At 41.1% G+C, this 16,935-nt stretch overlaps 1 protein-coding gene across 5 annotated transcripts in view; it reads left to right on the top strand.

Annotated features, from left to right (window-relative positions):
- The window catches only part of LOC136875691 (leukocyte elastase inhibitor), a 222,923-nt gene that overhangs the window by 178,842 nt on the left and 27,146 nt on the right, over positions 1-16,935 (top strand). Inside the window, exon 8 of one of the 5 annotated variants that reach the window (XM_068228104.1) lies at positions 8,278-8,505. The exons of the other annotated variants lie outside the window; for them this stretch is intronic. Within the exon in view, the coding sequence (XP_068084205.1) occupies positions 8,278-8,417 (140 nt within the window). The 3' untranslated portion in view covers positions 8,418-8,505. Of the gene's footprint in view, positions 1-8,277; positions 8,506-16,935 lie in introns of those variants that run through there. 5 annotated transcript variants of the gene reach the window in all.

Raw genomic sequence — 16,935 nt, 5'->3', positions numbered from 1 at the left:
ATGTAAAGGGAAATCTTCATGGTGGTGTCACGAAAAACGGAACTCATGCTGGGGAGGAAAATGATGTAGGTGAAATTACGTTTGAGGAAGTGGAAAGGATGGTAAATAAACTCCAGTGTCATAAAGCAGCAGGAATAGATGAAATTACACCTGAAATGGTGAAGTATAGTGAGAAGACAGGGAAGAAATGGCTTCATAGAATAATATTCGCATGGAGTGTTGGTAAGGTACCTTTCGACTTGACAAAAGCAGTAATTGCACCTGTCTATAAGCAAGGGAACAGGAAGGATTGCAACAACTATCGAGGTATCTCGGTGATTAGTTTACCACGCGAAGTATTCACCGGCATCTTGGAAGAGAGGGTGCGATCAGTGGTTGAGAGGAAGTTGGATGAAAACCAGTGTGGTTTCAGACCACACAGAGGCTGTCAGGATCAGATTTTCAGTCTGGTCCAGGTAATTGAAAAATGCTACGAGAGGAATAGATAGTTGTGTTTATGTATCGTAGATTTAGAGAAAGCATACGACAAGGTACCGAGGGAAAATATGTTCACCATACTGGGGGACTGTGGGATTAAAGGTAGTGTGACCGTTCACAACGTCACCTATGGTATGTCATGATATCCAGGAGATGGAATATGCCGTTTTCCGCGTCATTTTACGATAAAAACTGCCCAAGTTAGATTTTTTCTGCCCGCTCCAGGACTCGATTTGCAGTATCCAGAGTCACGCGACCCAGCTCTAGTTGCTGGTAATTAGCAGCAAGGCGGTGCAAGAGCGCTTGTACTCGAAGTTTTCTCACTCCAACCGCGAGCGAGATGAAAAGATACGCGTTATCACGTGACAAAGAATCTAGGTTACTATCTGAGCCCAGAGAGTATATCCAACGTGAAAACTAACATTATACCCTGTTTTCCTCGCTCATCCACCACTGCCAACTTATCGCATCCAGCTGTTTTATTTCTGTTAATTTTTATAAATCGCAAAATACCCAATGGATAATTAAGCGCAAACATTCATTTGAATCAGGGAATTTTAGGCATAATTATGAGACCGAGAAGTGCTTTACTTAACTGACAGAGCGGTAACCACGCTGTAAACAAGGGCGCGTCTTAATGACTAACAGATGTTGGACCCTAACCGTGACAGCGAACACAAGGAATCCCCTGTGCTCGTCATCATTCACCGCCAGAGACAAAAGGACGCTTTTGAGATTGCTTGAGAATCTACGAAGCTATTTCAAAAACATTCACTCAGTGGAAATAAGAATGCAAGAGCTACAATTTGATATCCTGTTCGTCACGCTACGTTGCGTATTAACGGACCTTCGTGTGAGAAAGGGTTGCATTATCCCCCTCTCTCAGCATCCCGACAGCTCGCCTATATAGAAACGAGCTGAAGAACAGTCACCACCCAGTTCATTTTCAGTGTAACGCCAGTACGGTAGTATTTCGTCGTGGTTTGTGTGTGAGTCATTTGTGAAGAAATAATCTTGTAATTTGAGCAGTGTAATGCAGTGATTCATAAAAGTCTGTGAGTATGTGGAAATAATCACAATCTGAGTGAGATGTCAGCGCGTACAGTGTGCCGCTAATTAAGAAAATAGGAACGGTACGAAACCGTAAAAACCGATGTCCGTGTGTAGAAGAGGTCGTACATCGAGCCTCCTATGTGTCTAAGCTAATACGGCTCAGTTAACATATATAGGGACGTACTTAGCGAAGTGTGTGGAGCGAACGTGCTCGATATAAAATGTGAATTACCAAGAAAGTCAGTGAACGGCTCACTGTCGACCTAATTGAGGACAGTGCCACGTTAAAGTAATCCGTAGTGCAGTTGAGAGCTCGACTCACGGCTAAGTGCATTAGAACAGGCCTGAACTAGCATCATGAAATACGAGAATGCTAATACATTAGTGGCCTAACCACTGTCGTTTCTAGGGAAACTAGTGAAATTTCTGGGCCTATAATAGCTGCCTACAAGGAGATTAGATAAATGAGAAGGGATTAATGTCGGGTTTCTGCGACATTACCGACATCGTGTTGGAATGCTCGTGCTAATGAGTGTATCCAACCATATATTCAAATTGTGACGTGTAATAAACTAACGCATTCACATGAGATAACTTCCCCTCATTTACATGTCTGTGAGAACGTCGACATCCAGCTGAATGCCAGAGTTTTGCCTGTGTACCGGAGAGAACGAGACATCTAGCTGCGTGCCGGAATTTCGCCTGGTAGCCGAGAACGTCTGGAACGTCGCTGTCATGTGTGTGACCTGCCAGGAAGTCATCATGGGTCTTCACACCGCCAATGACGTGATGCAAGCAGCTTAAGCCCATGGTGTGCCCTCCTGTAAAGCTGTGAACGTGGTATCCAGAAGGCTGAGTACATTTCCAAGTATTTATATCTTTGAAGGTCGTGTCCCATTGTAAATATGTAGATTTTCCACATAGATGTAACGTAGACTGCAAGCACGCCATTTCAGAGGGATAATAATAATAATTTCATTTTTATTTGGGTCTTTTATAGAATACTTTCATCATGGTTTTGGGACGACCATATTTTACTTCCATCCTTGTATAAGGGTTCGATAATGCATGACGTATTTATAAGGACCTTGGCTTAATTAAGTGTGAAGCGTTGTCAAGTAGAGAGGGCTTAAATATTCTGTAAAAGTGACTCCAGTTATCATCTTTCCATAGCATATACGAGTCATCAAGATTTTTCAGTAATTCATTTTTTTGGTGCGCTTCACCTGGTAGAGATCCCTCCTAATTAGTAACTAAGGCACGTGGAACAAGGCATCGAGACAGTGGGTATCTTACATCGCTAATTAATTAGTTCGCGAATGCGCAAGTTAATTTGGACCCGTGTGGCAGGAGTTCATCAATAAATAGCACGGTATTCGAGGTATCGAGAGGAGAAACGAAACGAGTGAGTAGGACATAGCCGTGATATACACTGTGAGATAAAAATGTGAAGTTCCCTTGGAACTCTTTAGTAATGTACACGAAGTGGATCTCGTGTTGTGAATATGTTAATTACGGCCGGACATAGCCGATATTGAATGTGAGACCATTGTGGCTCGAGAAAAAGAAAGCAAGGTCGTTTACCGCGAAGTCATTGTATGAAGGCGGCCCAGTGGCCGCCCTTTAGAAATGGGTCTTGGAAGGCCATCAGCTGAATAGATTTACGAGCCTGGCTGTAGGGACGAAGAAAAGTGTTTTCTACACTGAAAGTAAACAGATACAAGTAGCTATTTCGTGCCTCTCGGTGCAACGATTACGTGCATCGATTTAAGTATTATCAACGTCGCGGTGATTCCAGATGAGCATTAAATGAAGGACCCCTCCAATTTATTTCTTTAATTATTCACAGCGTGTAGGGAATTCCAGGCCAGATATACCGTCTCAGAAGGTCCTGAGTTCATTGCAGGAGACAGTAAAGCTTACTGTCACAAGCGGCAGGTGACTAAGGCCACCTGTGATTCATTGTGTGTATGTGAAATGTATTTGTTCTTGCCCCTTTTCTTGCAGGAAGTGTTATAATGTTTTGGTATTGAAGTCGCTAAGTGCTTGTCCATAGGTAGCAACGTTGTGTGAATACTGTCGTGTCATGTGTATTGATAAAAATCCTAATGAAATGAGCGTGTTTATTATATTGCCTATTCGGCAATGATTAACATAGGGAGGTGTTGTAACACGACTTTCAAAGGCTTGGGAGTGTACACACAAGCAACCATCGTATATTTCAGTTCATATGTGTTCGTAGGCCTATATCACAACCTGATATAGTTTGAATATATTAATTCTCGGCAAACAAACAGAATTACAGCGGGATGCCTATGTTGAATAGATTTGTGTATAAAGTGATCAGTGTAAGTGTAAAGTGAAATAATTAGAGAGAAAACGCCTCTCTAAATCTGAGGTAGTGTAATAGTTCGAGAGGGAACGCCTTCTTAAGTTTGAATATTTAAACGTATAATGAAGTGTAGAAAAAGACTACCGAACATTTAAACGTCAAGATCACCCAAATTACTGTATGTAAGGTGTTTGTATGGCATACCCATGTAAATAATGTGTTTCACTAGTATAAGTAAAAATTTGTTATACAAGATATTGTCTCTCTTCTCATTAGTAATGAAATGGTATTCCTCTCATAATTAACTTTTCCCCCTACTATAGAGACTATTACTAAAGAACTTACCGCCCCATCGGACAGTCTACAGACCCGAAAATGCAATACCGACTCGGCTAGCGAATTATTCTAGTAGGGGAGGGTGAGGCTTCGACAAACCGGGCTGAGTTCGAGGCTCACCGATGGTGCTCCATTCTAACGTCATATTTATGAACAATGGTAACTGGTTCATGTACTGATGCCTTGGAAAGGTACAGTAGATTATTAAAATCAATCAAAGGCGTTTATGTTGACAATTGGGCTTCCATGAACATTGATGGTAGAATGAGTTCTTGGTTCAGGGTACTTACAGGCGTTACACAAGGCTGCAATCTTTCACTTTCTCTGTTCGTAGTTTACATGAATCATCTGCTGGAAGGTATAAAATGGCAGGGAGGGATTCAGTTAGGTTGAAATGTAGTAGGAAGTCTGGCCTATGCTGACGATTTGGTCTTAATGGCAGATAGTACCGAAAGCCTGCAGTCTAATATCTTGCAACTTGAAAGTAGGTGCAATGAGTATGGTATGAAAATTAGCCTTTCGAAGACTAAATTGATGTCGGCAGGTAAGACATTCAAAAGAATCGAATATCAGATTGGTGATACATATCTGGAACAAGTAGATAATTTCAAGTATTATGATGTGTATTCTCCCAGGATGCTAATATGGTAAGTGAGATTGAATCAAGGTGGGTAAAGCTAATGCAGTGAGCTCACAGTTGCAATCAACAGTATTCTGTAAGAAGGAAGTCAGCTCCCAAACCAAATTATCTTTACATCAGTCTGTTTTCAGACCAACTTTGCTTTACGGGAGCAAACGCTGAGTGGACTCAGGAGATCTTATTCACAAGTTAGAAGTAACAGACATGAAAGTAGCGAGAATGATTGCTGGTACAAACAGGTGGGAACAATGGCAGGAGGGTACTAGGAACGAGGAGATAAAGGCTAAGTTAGGAAAGAACATGATGGATGAAGCTGTACGCATAAACCGGCTTCGGTGGTGGTGTCATGTAAGGCGAGTGGAGGAAGATAGGTTACCTAGGAGAATAATAGACTCTGTTGTGGAGAGTAAGAGAAGTAGAGGGAGACGAGGACAACGAGACTCAGTTTCTAACGATTTAAAGATAAAAGGTATAGAACCAAATTAGGCCACAGCAGTAGTTGCAAATAGAGGATTGTGGCGACGTTTAGTAATTTCGCAGAGGCTTGCAGACTGAACGCTGAAAGGCATAACGCTCTATAATGATTATGTATGTATGTCTAATTTCAAATTTTGATAAAATTGCATGGTGAACGGGGGGTACAAACTTCAATTTCGGCATTGTATCACACAGTTTAGCAGGTATGATGGGCCTACCATAAAAGTATTTTGGTTCCAGAACTGTCATTTGTTTTCTTTGGCTAACCTTTGTTTGCCCTCCTGCAGAGTTATGGTAGAATAGAGAGATGTGGGATACCCACACTTATTCCACTCAGAAGTTTGAGCCTACTTTCTAAGGCCTGTTACCTTAGCCTTGTTAGTATTGACATGGAGATATCCCGCACTCTGTTAGTTCAATATTCTGATGCCAGGAGGACCCAGCTCACATACCGTAATATGCACCTAGTTCAATTTTCACCAAACTGAGGGATACCCAGTTATTTCACTAAGCACTTGAATTAGAACTTACCGTACAACACTCTAGGAATGTGTTTGCATGACGTATTTACGCTCTGCTACTGTATAATGTACTTAAGGTTCATTTACTTCTACACGCTCGCATACGAAAATGAACACAACGAAAATTGTTCTGATGGACTGCATATCCACATGTGGCTGGGAGGCGTGTGGATAGGAAGAGCATTGGGAGATATGACCTTTCGCCGGAACAGTGACGAATTGTAACAATAATTTAATAGTAATAAAACCAACTAAACAGGTAAGTTAATATTTATTGTACTGAATTTTAAACGAGGAGCCAGAAGTCAGGCTCTGCAACTCGTCCATTATGAAGTTCCATACCCGCGCTGCGCCTACCTTGAACGAGTGAGCACACCGTTTGATGGCGTGTGTGGAGGATGATGAGGATGTTCTTGTTGTGAGAGTGGGTATTTAGTTGATGAGAGAGCTTGGTATATATGGATGCTAGATACTGAGGTGCAGGCTAGTACTTGAGAGTTTTGCGCAGCAGACATAGAATGTTTAGCACAAGGCCTCTCAAAAGCCCAAAACCTCACGCGTGCAAATTGAGGCGCAGAGTTCCTGTCCACAGTGCATCGGTCCCATTCGGCTCGGCTCGGACCAACGCTACATCTCTGGACTACTCGGCTAAGCCCGGCTCAACTTGACTCAACTCGGCTCGGATTTGGAGCGTTACGGAGCAAGTGAGGAAGAGGGAGACAGGTGGAGCGAGCAAGACAGGCGTGAGGAAAGAGAGAGACAGCGCTATTACTCCAAATCGAGAAGTGGGATTCTGCACTCTGGTCAACCAAGCGAAGTCGTCTTTTGCACCGTGCACAGTGCATGCACTCTGAGAGGCCCTGGTTTAGCATATGCGATTTGTTAAATTACGGAGAGGCGTATTCACACGGTTTCACTCTGAAGATGAAAGAAATTCAAGAATGTTGAGATGTTTTCAGCTCATTTAAATTCTCACACCGTTTTACACACACGTCTAAAAGATAAACAGTTTAGAAATTCTAGAAATTTATCGTCGAAGAGGAGAAAGGAACGACCTTCTTCATTTGATGTGTTTGAATTTAGCCCTCAAGAAGCAACATATTTTCATCGTCTTCTTAATCATAAGCGACTTAGATCAGATTCTACCACATAGCAAGTACGGCGAGTTTGTCAATTCGAATCGCGCACCTGGAAGTAACAAACTAATCTCAGTTTTTCGAAAATAAAAGCTTTTCCCGCCAATCCGATAGCACCATCGTTCTCAACATAACACAAAGAGCATCCCTGATTTTTTTTTGTCGGTATAGTTATGATATATCCTGTATTTAAATTTCTGCACCAGGGCCTCTCAGGGTGCATGCACTGTGCACGGTGCAAAGGACGACTTCGCTTGTTTGACCAGAGTGCAGACCCCCACTCCTCGATTTAGAGCAATAGCGCCGTCTCTCTCTTTCCCCACGCCTGTCTCGCTCGCTCCCCCTGTCTCCCTCTTCCTCACTCGCTCCGTAGCCTCCAAATCCGAACCGAGTTGAGCGGAGTTCAGCCGAGCTTAGTCGAGTAGCCCAGAGACGAAGCGTTGGTCCGAGCCGAGCCGAATGGGACCGATGCAATGTGCACAGGAACTCTGCTCCTCAATTTGCGCGCGTGAGATTCTGGACGTTTGAGAGGTCCTGTTCTAGACAGTCAAGACCCTCATTTCATGATTCATTTTCTGTTTAAGGTAGGTCCTGTTGCGTACCACTTTTCAAAGCACGGGAATGTAATTTGATGGTATAGAACTTTCCGGAAAATGTTTGCAACACTTGTACACTCATCTATCATACGATTTCATTTTTAAAATACATGTTTCAATAATAAACACTCGTTTCTCTTTAGTGTACTAATCCATAATGGATAATATTGTTACTGTGCACTTTATAATCACCATCCCGTGCGGTTAGAGGCGCGCGGCCGTGAGCTTGCATCCGGGAGATAGTGGGTTCGAATGCTACTGTCGGCAGCCCTGAAGATGGTTTTCCATGGTTTCCCATTTTCACACCAGGCAAATGCTGGGGCTGTACCTTAATTAAGGCCACGGCCGCTTCCTTCCAACTCCTAGGCCTTTTCTATTCCATCGTCACCATAAGACCTATCTGTGTCGGTGCGACGTAAAACCACTAGCAAAATAAAATAATCACCATCACTGAGCGTGCCAAGTAAATCTTGTGTCTCACTAGCACAAGTACAGAGCTCTACTTACAACCTAGCCTTACAGGACAGAGGATGGGACAAGAAAGCTGTTATCTCCCGCCAATTAGCTCCTTGCTCGTCCCTTGAGTGGAAGAACACAGCCTGTCCTTCATGTCACCTGGCTATGAGCACCTCGCTTTAGTTTACCGTAAACTCTTACTTGGTAGCCATGGTATATTGACTCAATCTGAATTTTCTGTGTTTCTTTCCAGTTCTAACGGCATCCATCACGTCAGTGGGAGGATCACCTCATGGAATATTTATTGCCGATCATCCCTTCATGTACATGATCATCGAAGAAGGGAAAGGAACGATCTTATTTATTGGACGTGTAACGGAACCGATGGAATGAAATAAGTTTGTAGGCATTGAAGAACAACTAAAGACTTCACTGATTGTCTAATTATTTCAAATATCTGAATGGTTTAATAAAAAATAATTATTTATTTCAATTCACACACGAAAATATTTTAATTATATTCCAGCATGAAATTTGAGTAACATATCGTCGGATTGGACAAAAGCAGTAATAATTACACCTATGTCATAACGAGAGAAGGGGGAGGGTTTTAACAGCAATCAAGGTATTTCAATAAACATTATAATAGGTAAAATTGTTCACTGGTATTTAAGGAGAGTAAGTTGGATGGAAACTAGTGCGGTTGCTAGAGCAGGAATTTTTATGCTGTAATAGGTTAGGACGAAAATTAATTTGACTATTAGGACGTGTCGTCTACCCCGTTCTTCCGTAATGTAGCTAAACTAACATAAATTCTAGGTGTACTAATAAGCAAAATCGAATCTCATAGCAGAACCGTTTTGCGGGTTAGAGTTACTCTCTTCTGTATGATTGCATGCTAACTTATCACACCTAAAAATACGGACTATAGTGATTTCATACCACAGAGGGGCTGTCAGGACCAGATTTTAACTTTGCGTCAAATAATCGAAAAATAATATAAGGGAAGTGGACAGTTGTACTAATGTTCCTACGATATTGAGAAGACGTAGACAGACTATTAAAGGAAAAGATTTTGAACATGCTGAGGATTTATGGGATCAGGGGTAGGCTTTTACAGAGAACCAATGACAATTATATTGAAAATTGGCTGTAATGATAATTGATCGTAGAATGACTTCTTTGTTCTACCTAGACCAACTATAATTCTCAGACCCCAAGGCAGGTTACGATTAGTGGCAATATGGCCATATGTGCGGGCCAGACGTACGTTAATAACGTGATCGTGGATACGAGTTTAAAACAATAATTTTGAAATAGGTATTTCGAGTCCGCATCTAATCGTACTTAGGGATTTTCAATACTGATAAGGAAGTATTTGTGTCGCAAGTTGTTTTAAGGTGGAAGCGTAAAATACATGTACGTTAATTATTTAGTGTCTGAGCATGGTACCGTATAGGTCATGTGTTTGTTTACCATTTTAAGTGTTGGTGTTATAATTATTAGTGATTTCTTAGAATGCAGTGTGTATATTTTAGGCTAACATGGATCGATCGTCTTGTGTACCTCTCTGTAGGTCAAATTACGGAAAATCTTCGGGTATTTGCCAACAAATTTCGTGCACAGATAGCGAAAATTTTGCTGTAAATAATGAAATTGTCGTATGAATCAAACATTTTAAGATATATTTCCCGTTGAGAATAGTAAACCATCCCTAGAAAATATCTTAAATTGTCACCTAAAACCAATCTAACTGGATTCTACAGTGAGCTTTCGCATAACATTATTTATTTATCTCTAGGAATACTGTGCCCTCTAGAGCCTAAACAGTAACTGCCAGTGAGAGATGAAGATGCGTTTAAACGTTGGTGTGAAGAAGATAAGACAGATAATTTTCACTCTATTACGACAAAAATATGAGGTCATTCAACATGATTGCGAAAGGCGATATTGTTTCCAAGACCTACCGTAGATATTCCATCTATACTAAAGTGACGAGTGACCTAGAAATGCAAGTGCATTTTAAAATTATTGCTTTACTGGCAGAAACATTAAGGTTGATATTAGCATGATAAGAACAAGACGACCTGAAGTGTGACAGAGAAAACGTGAAACTCTGCTATGTTGTCTAGATGAGAGTAGTATTGAAATGAGTGAAAGAGTATTTATTTTGCGGAATATGAAAAACTAGCAATTACCCACGTCTTCGCTCGTGTGGATTTCGTAATTTGATCAAAGTAATCGTTCCTCGGCATTATACCAAGGGACTATCTGAAAATTCCTAAAGTATAAAAACTCACCCAAAAATTTAGTATCATTTACCGCAGAAATTCTTTGTAAACCATGTTTGTTGTATTACCTTTTGGGGCTAAGACGGCCATGCGACATAGAACTGTACATGTGAGAAACAGTCTTCTCTCAAGTCGAAAAAATAAATACATGTTTCCATATTTTTAAAGGAGATTCCAAATACCTATTCCCACATCTGTAACATCTTCAGTTTTTGAGATGTACATAAGTATCCCCATAAAAATGATTCAACCCCTTGATCAGTCCTTCCCCCACCCCCACCCCATTTAAGTGTATTTTCCGAAATCAAAAATACAATACCAATTTTCACGTCTGTAACAGCTTCAGTTTTAAGATAAAGTATACTCATAAACGTATTTCATCTCCTTATTTACTTATTTTCAACCTCACATCCCTTACGTCGATTTTCCGAAAGAAACAAATGCATGTTTCTTTATTTTTAAAGGAGATTACAAATACTAATTTTCACATCTGTAACATCTTCAGTTTTGAGATGTAAGTATCCTCAGAAAAGTAATTCACCGCCACCCCCTATTCACCACTCCCCCCCTCCTCCCCGTTAAGTTGAATCCCCCTTCCCCAAACGCGCGTGTTTCTTTATTTTTAAAGGAGATTCCAAATACCAAATGTCATGTCTTTAACATCTTTTTTATTTTGAGATATAAGTATCCTCATTCAAAGAAGTAACTAATTTTTTAGTTCGTTCACTCCCTTAATTAGATTTTCTGAAGACAAAAGAACACGCGTTTCTTTACTTTGAAAGAAGATTCCAAATACAAATGTACAATGTCTCTAACACCTTTAGTTTTTTATATATAAGTCTCCTCATAAAAAGAATTCAAATCCTTTTTCATCCCAGCCCGTTAAGTTGATTCCCCCCACTCCAAATAATGCGTGGGAGATTCCAAATACAAATTTTCACGATCTTTTAGTTATGGAGATATAAGTATCTTCATACAAAGAATTCAACTAATTTTTCAATTAATTCACTCCCCTTAAGTGGATTTTCCAAAGACAAAAGATTACGTGTTCCCTTACTTTGAAAGAAAATTCCAAATAAAAGTGTTCATGTCTTTAACTTCTTCAGTTTTTGAGATATGAGTATCCTCATGAAAAGAATTCAACTCCTTTTTCACCCCATCCCCGCCCGTAAGTTGGTTTCACCCCACACAAAAAATACGTGGTTCTTTATTTTACAGCGCGATTCCAAATACCAATTTCCAAGTCTGTAACCTTCAGTTTTGAGATATAAGTTTCTCCAGAAAAGGAATTCAATTTTTTCACTTCTTTTCACACTCCCCACTTACAGTAAGTGAATTTACCAAAAATAAACAGTACCCGTTTCTTTAAAAGAGCTTCCAAATACGAATTATCACGACTGTAACATCTTCAGTTTTTGAGATAAATGTATCCTCGTAAAATAAATTCATCTCCGTTTTCATCCCCTCCCCCTACCAAGTTGATTCCCCCCAAAATGCGTATTTCTTTCCTTTTAAAAGAGATTTCAAGCACCAGTTTTCACGTTTGTAACATATATATATATATATATACACTGACTGACAGTGACAATGCAACACCAAGGAAGAGTGGTTCGAAAGGGATGAAAGTTGGGGAAAAAACAGAGACGGCACGGATGAATAATTGATGTTTATTTCAAACCGATATGCAGGTTACAAAATGCGCACGGCATCGACTCAGTAGGATGTAGGACCACCACGAGCGGCGATGCACGCAGAAACACGTCGAGGTACAGAATCAATAAGAGTGCGGATGGTGTCCTGAGGGATGGTTCTCCATTCTCTGTCAACCATTTGCCACAGTTGGTCGTCCGTACGAGGCTGAGGCAGAGTTTGCAAACGGCGTCCAATGAGATCCCACACGTGTTCGATTGGTGAGAGATCCGGAGAGTACGCTGGCCACGGAAGCATATGTACACCTCGTAGAGCCTGTTGGGAGATGCGAGCAGTGTGTGGGCGGGCATTACCCTGCTGAAACAGAGCATTGGGCAGCCCCTGAAGGTACGGGAGTGCCACCGGCCGCAGCACATGCTGCACGTAGCGGTGGGCATTTAACGTGCCTTGAATACGCACTAGAGGTGACGTGGAATCATACGCAATAGCGCCCCAAACCATGATGCCGCGTAGTCTAGCGGTAGGACGCTCCACAGTTACTGCCGGATTTGACCTTTCTCCACGCCGACGCCACACTCGTCTGCGGTGACTATCACTGACAGAACAGAAGCGTGACTCATCGGAGAACACGACGTTCCGCCATTCCCTCATCCAAGTCGCTCTAGCCCGGCACCATGCCAGGCGTGCACGTCTATGCTGTGGAGTCAATGGTAGTCTTCTGAGCGGACGCCGGGAGTGCAGGCCTCCTTCAACCAATCGACGGGAAAATGTTCTGGTCGATATTGGAACAACCAGGGTGTCTTGCACATGCTGAAGAATGGCGGTTGACGTGGCGTGCGGGGCTGCCACCGCTTGGCGGCGGATGCGCCGATCCTCGCGTGCTGACGTCACTCGGGCTGCGCCTGGACCCCTCGCACGTGCCACATGTCCCTGCGCCAACCATCTTCACCACAGGCGCTGCACCGTGGACACATCCCTATGGGTATCGGCTGCGATTTGACGAAGCGACCAACCTGCCCTTCTCAGCCCGATCCCCATACCCCTCGTAAAGTCGTCTGTCTGCTGGAAATGCCTCCGTTGACGGCGGCCTGGCATTCTTAGCTATACACGTGTCCTGTGGCACACGACAACACGTTCTACAATGACTGTCGGCTGCGAAATCACGGTACGAAGTGGGCCATTCGCCAACGCCGTGTCCCATTTATCGTTCGCTACGTGCGCAGCACAGCGGCGCATTTCACATCATGAGCATACCTCAGTGACGTGAGTCTACCCTGCAATTGGCATAAAGTTCTGACCACTCCTTCTTGGTGTTGCATTTGCTCTGTCAGTCAGTGTGTATGTATATATATATATATATATATATATACGAATAATTCAATTAATTTTTAAATTTTTAACCCCCTCCCCGGTTAAATTTTTTTCCGAAAACAAAAGAATGCGTGTTTCCTTATTTCTAAAGGAGATCCCAAATACCAATTTTGACGTCTGCAATATGTTACTGTTTTGAGATATACTGTAGATGTTATGATTTTAAAAATTCACCCCACTTTTTAGTTCCCCTTATGTGGAGTTTCCGAAAACAAACCACTTACGTATCTGTACTTTTAGAGGAGGTTCCACATACCAATTTTCAAATCTGTAATATGTTACGTGCCTGGGATAATTTGAAAATATAGTCTTTTTAAAAATTCACCCATTTTGTCACTCCTGTTCACCCCCTATTTATCGGATTATCCAAAAACACAAAAATACGTGTTTCTTCATTTTCAAAGGAGATTCCAAATACCAATTTTCACGTCTGTAACATCTTTAGTTTTTGAGATATATGTCTCTTCATAAAAGGTGTTCAACACCTTTTCCTCCATTTTTCGCCCGCCCCCCCCCCCTCCCCACCCTAATGGGATTTTCCGAAAAAATACATATTTCTTTAATTTAAAGGAGATTCCTGATACGAATTTTTACGTCTGCAACATGTTACATTTTTGAGATATACTGTAGATATTTTAATTTTAAAAATTCGCCCCCTTTTTAGTTCCCCATAAGTGGATTTTCCAAAAACAAATCACCTATGTTTATTTACTTTTAGAGGAGATTCCAAATACCAGTTTTCAAATCTGTAATATGTTACGTGTCTGAGATAATTTGCAGATATAGGTTTTTTAAAAATTCACCCCGTTTGTCACTCCTGTTCACCCCCTGTTCATCGGATTATCCAAAATGATAAAAATACGTGTTTCTTTATTTTCTAAGGAGATTCCAAATACCAATTTTCATGTCTGTAACATCTTCAGTTTTTGAGATATAAGTCTCCTCATAAAAGGTTTTCAACCTCTTTTCCCCCATTTTTCACCCCCCTTAATGGGATTTTCCGAAAAAATTCGTGTTTCATTATTTTTAAAGGAAATTCCAAGAACCAGTTTTTACGTCTGTAAACTTTTAAGTTTTTGAGATATATATATCCCCATTTCAAAAATTCACCCCCTTTTCACTCCTTTAGCGAAGGAATATCCAAAAATCGTCCCTTAGTGAGCATCTACACCTTAATATAAATGTATCCCCAAAATTTAATTTCTTTATGTCCAGTAGTTTTGGTTCGGCGATGATGAATCATTCAGTTAGTCAGTCAGGACAAGCATATATATATTTGCTACGTATTTTAACGTCGCACTAACACATCGAAGGTTTTCAGTGAAGGAAGAATGGGAACGGGCTAGGATTGGAAAGGTAGTGGGCGTGACCATAATTAAAGTACAGTCCCAGCATTTGCCTGGTTTGAAAATTGGGAACCACGGAAAAACATATTGAGGTTTTCCGACAGTGGAATTTGAACCCTCTATCTTATGAATACAAGTTCATAGCTGGGTGCCGCTAACTGCACGGCCAACTCACTCGGTAGCCAAGTAATAGAAAATATAGGTAAATACATATCGAATAAGTAGACTGCGTAAACAAATAAATAAAATTATCACGAAACTGACTTTACTCTTGTAGGCCCATGTATTTTGCTTCGAGTGTTTCCACTTCAAAATCGAAGTGCTCAAAATAAAAACGGCAAATACAAACTGCCAAGGATTTTCAGATGATAATTATTTTTAATTTCGTGTGTCATTTTCAGCCTAAAAGACAGACTCTCTGACGAGGGGGGGCGGCATCTGTCGTGTATATTTATCTGCGTGTTATCGTAGTGGAGGATAGTGATGTGTGTGGTGTGTGGAATGAAAAGATGTTGGGGACAGTACAAACTCCCAGACCCCAGGCAATGGAATTCAAGTTCAAAGTCTCCGACCCAGCCAGGAATCAAACCAGTGGCTCTCTAAACCGAAGAGCACTACGCTGATCATTCAACGAAGGAGCCGAACAGATAAGAGTTTAATTGTATACTTTTTAAACCTATCTTTCATATGTTAAAGTACCAAATGAATTAGGTTATGTCAAGCTCTCACATTTTACATTAAAAATTATGACCGTAGTTGCAAAGAAAACGTTCTCTCTTCTAAATGTCATACTGTGTGAATTGCATTAAAATGTTAATTGGCGTAAATTTGCATTCATGGCTGGAGTTTCATCAGAAAATTTGCGTCGCGAAATTAGCGATGCAAACTATCTGACGCGATGTTTCCTAGCAACCGTGCAGGCTATGATGTGAAGTATTGATAGATGACCATGACTGAGACACTGAATAGAAGACTCTGTTATCAAAGAAGCCTCATCTCACCATACTCTAGAGAAATTATAATTTCATTCGCAGTAGTTTCATAGGCCTTGAATCAATTTTCCCATTTCGATGCACTGACTCGTACACTCGTCGACTCCAAAGTTCATACGATTTGTTAGATGCAAATACATTAATTATTATCAATTTGACTTTCATTTTTTGAAAGACATGTTAATGATTATTTGGTTTTTCCAATGGGAAATTTTACACCATGTCTTTTTTTTTTTGCTACTTGCTTTACGTCGCACCGATACAGATAGGTCTTATGGCGACGATGGGACAGGAAAGGACTAGGAGAGGGAAGGAAGCGGCCGTGGCCTGGTGTGAAAATGGGAAACCACGGAAAACCATTTTCAGGGATGCCGACAGTGGGATTCGAACCTACTATCTCCCGAATACTGGATACTGGCCGCACTTAAGCGACTGCAGCTATCGAGCTCGGTACACCATGTTTTTAGGAATCGAGATAAAACTTTCGATGTTTAAGTATTTTAGTTACAGCATAAGTGCAATGAATAAAGGAAGATAATAAAACGCATAATTCAATGATATGAACTTCCGGGGCCGATGACCTAGATGTTAGGCCCTTTCAAACAACAGGCATCATCATCATAACAATCTTGAAATGTACAGTATACCACCTACCTATGATGATGTTTTCGTAAATATTGTTTATGATGATGTCGATGCTGCAGAAGAGTTTTAAGATATGGAGATTTGGTATATTATTCTTTCGAATTAAACAGCACAATAAAATACAAATTGCATAGGGTGAGGGATCAAAATATACTGGTACACTTTTAAACACTATATCTTACAAACCTTGAAGAATGAAGTCTTATTAAAAATTAGCTGAGCTACGAAAAGAAAATTAAAGTGTCAGTTTACTAAAAATGAATGTTGGTTTGGATCTACCATAATTATTCTGAGCACCTCAGTTCTTTGAATGACCGGGCGAGTTGGCCGTGCGGTTACAGGCGCTCGGCTGTGAGCTTGCATCCGGGAGGTAGTGGGTTCGAATCCCACTGTCGGCAGCCCTGGAGATGGTTTTCCGTGGTTTCCCATTTTACACAAGGCAAATGCTGGGGCAGTACCTTAATTAAGGCCACGGCTGCTTCCTTCCAACTCCTAGGCCTTTCCTATACCATAAACGCCATAAGGCCTACCTGTGTGGGTGCGACGTAAAACCACTAGTAAAAAAAAATTCTTTGAATGTTGGGTCTTCTACACATTTGAACCTAACCATCACTTC

Source organism: Anabrus simplex, chromosome 6 (genome assembly GCF_040414725.1).
Source record: "Anabrus simplex isolate iqAnaSimp1 chromosome 6, ASM4041472v1, whole genome shotgun sequence".
Classification (NCBI taxonomy): domain Eukaryota; kingdom Metazoa; phylum Arthropoda; class Insecta; order Orthoptera; family Tettigoniidae; genus Anabrus; species Anabrus simplex.
The sequence above is the reverse complement of the archived record's forward strand: the minus strand, read 5'-3'. Positions and strand labels throughout refer to the sequence as shown.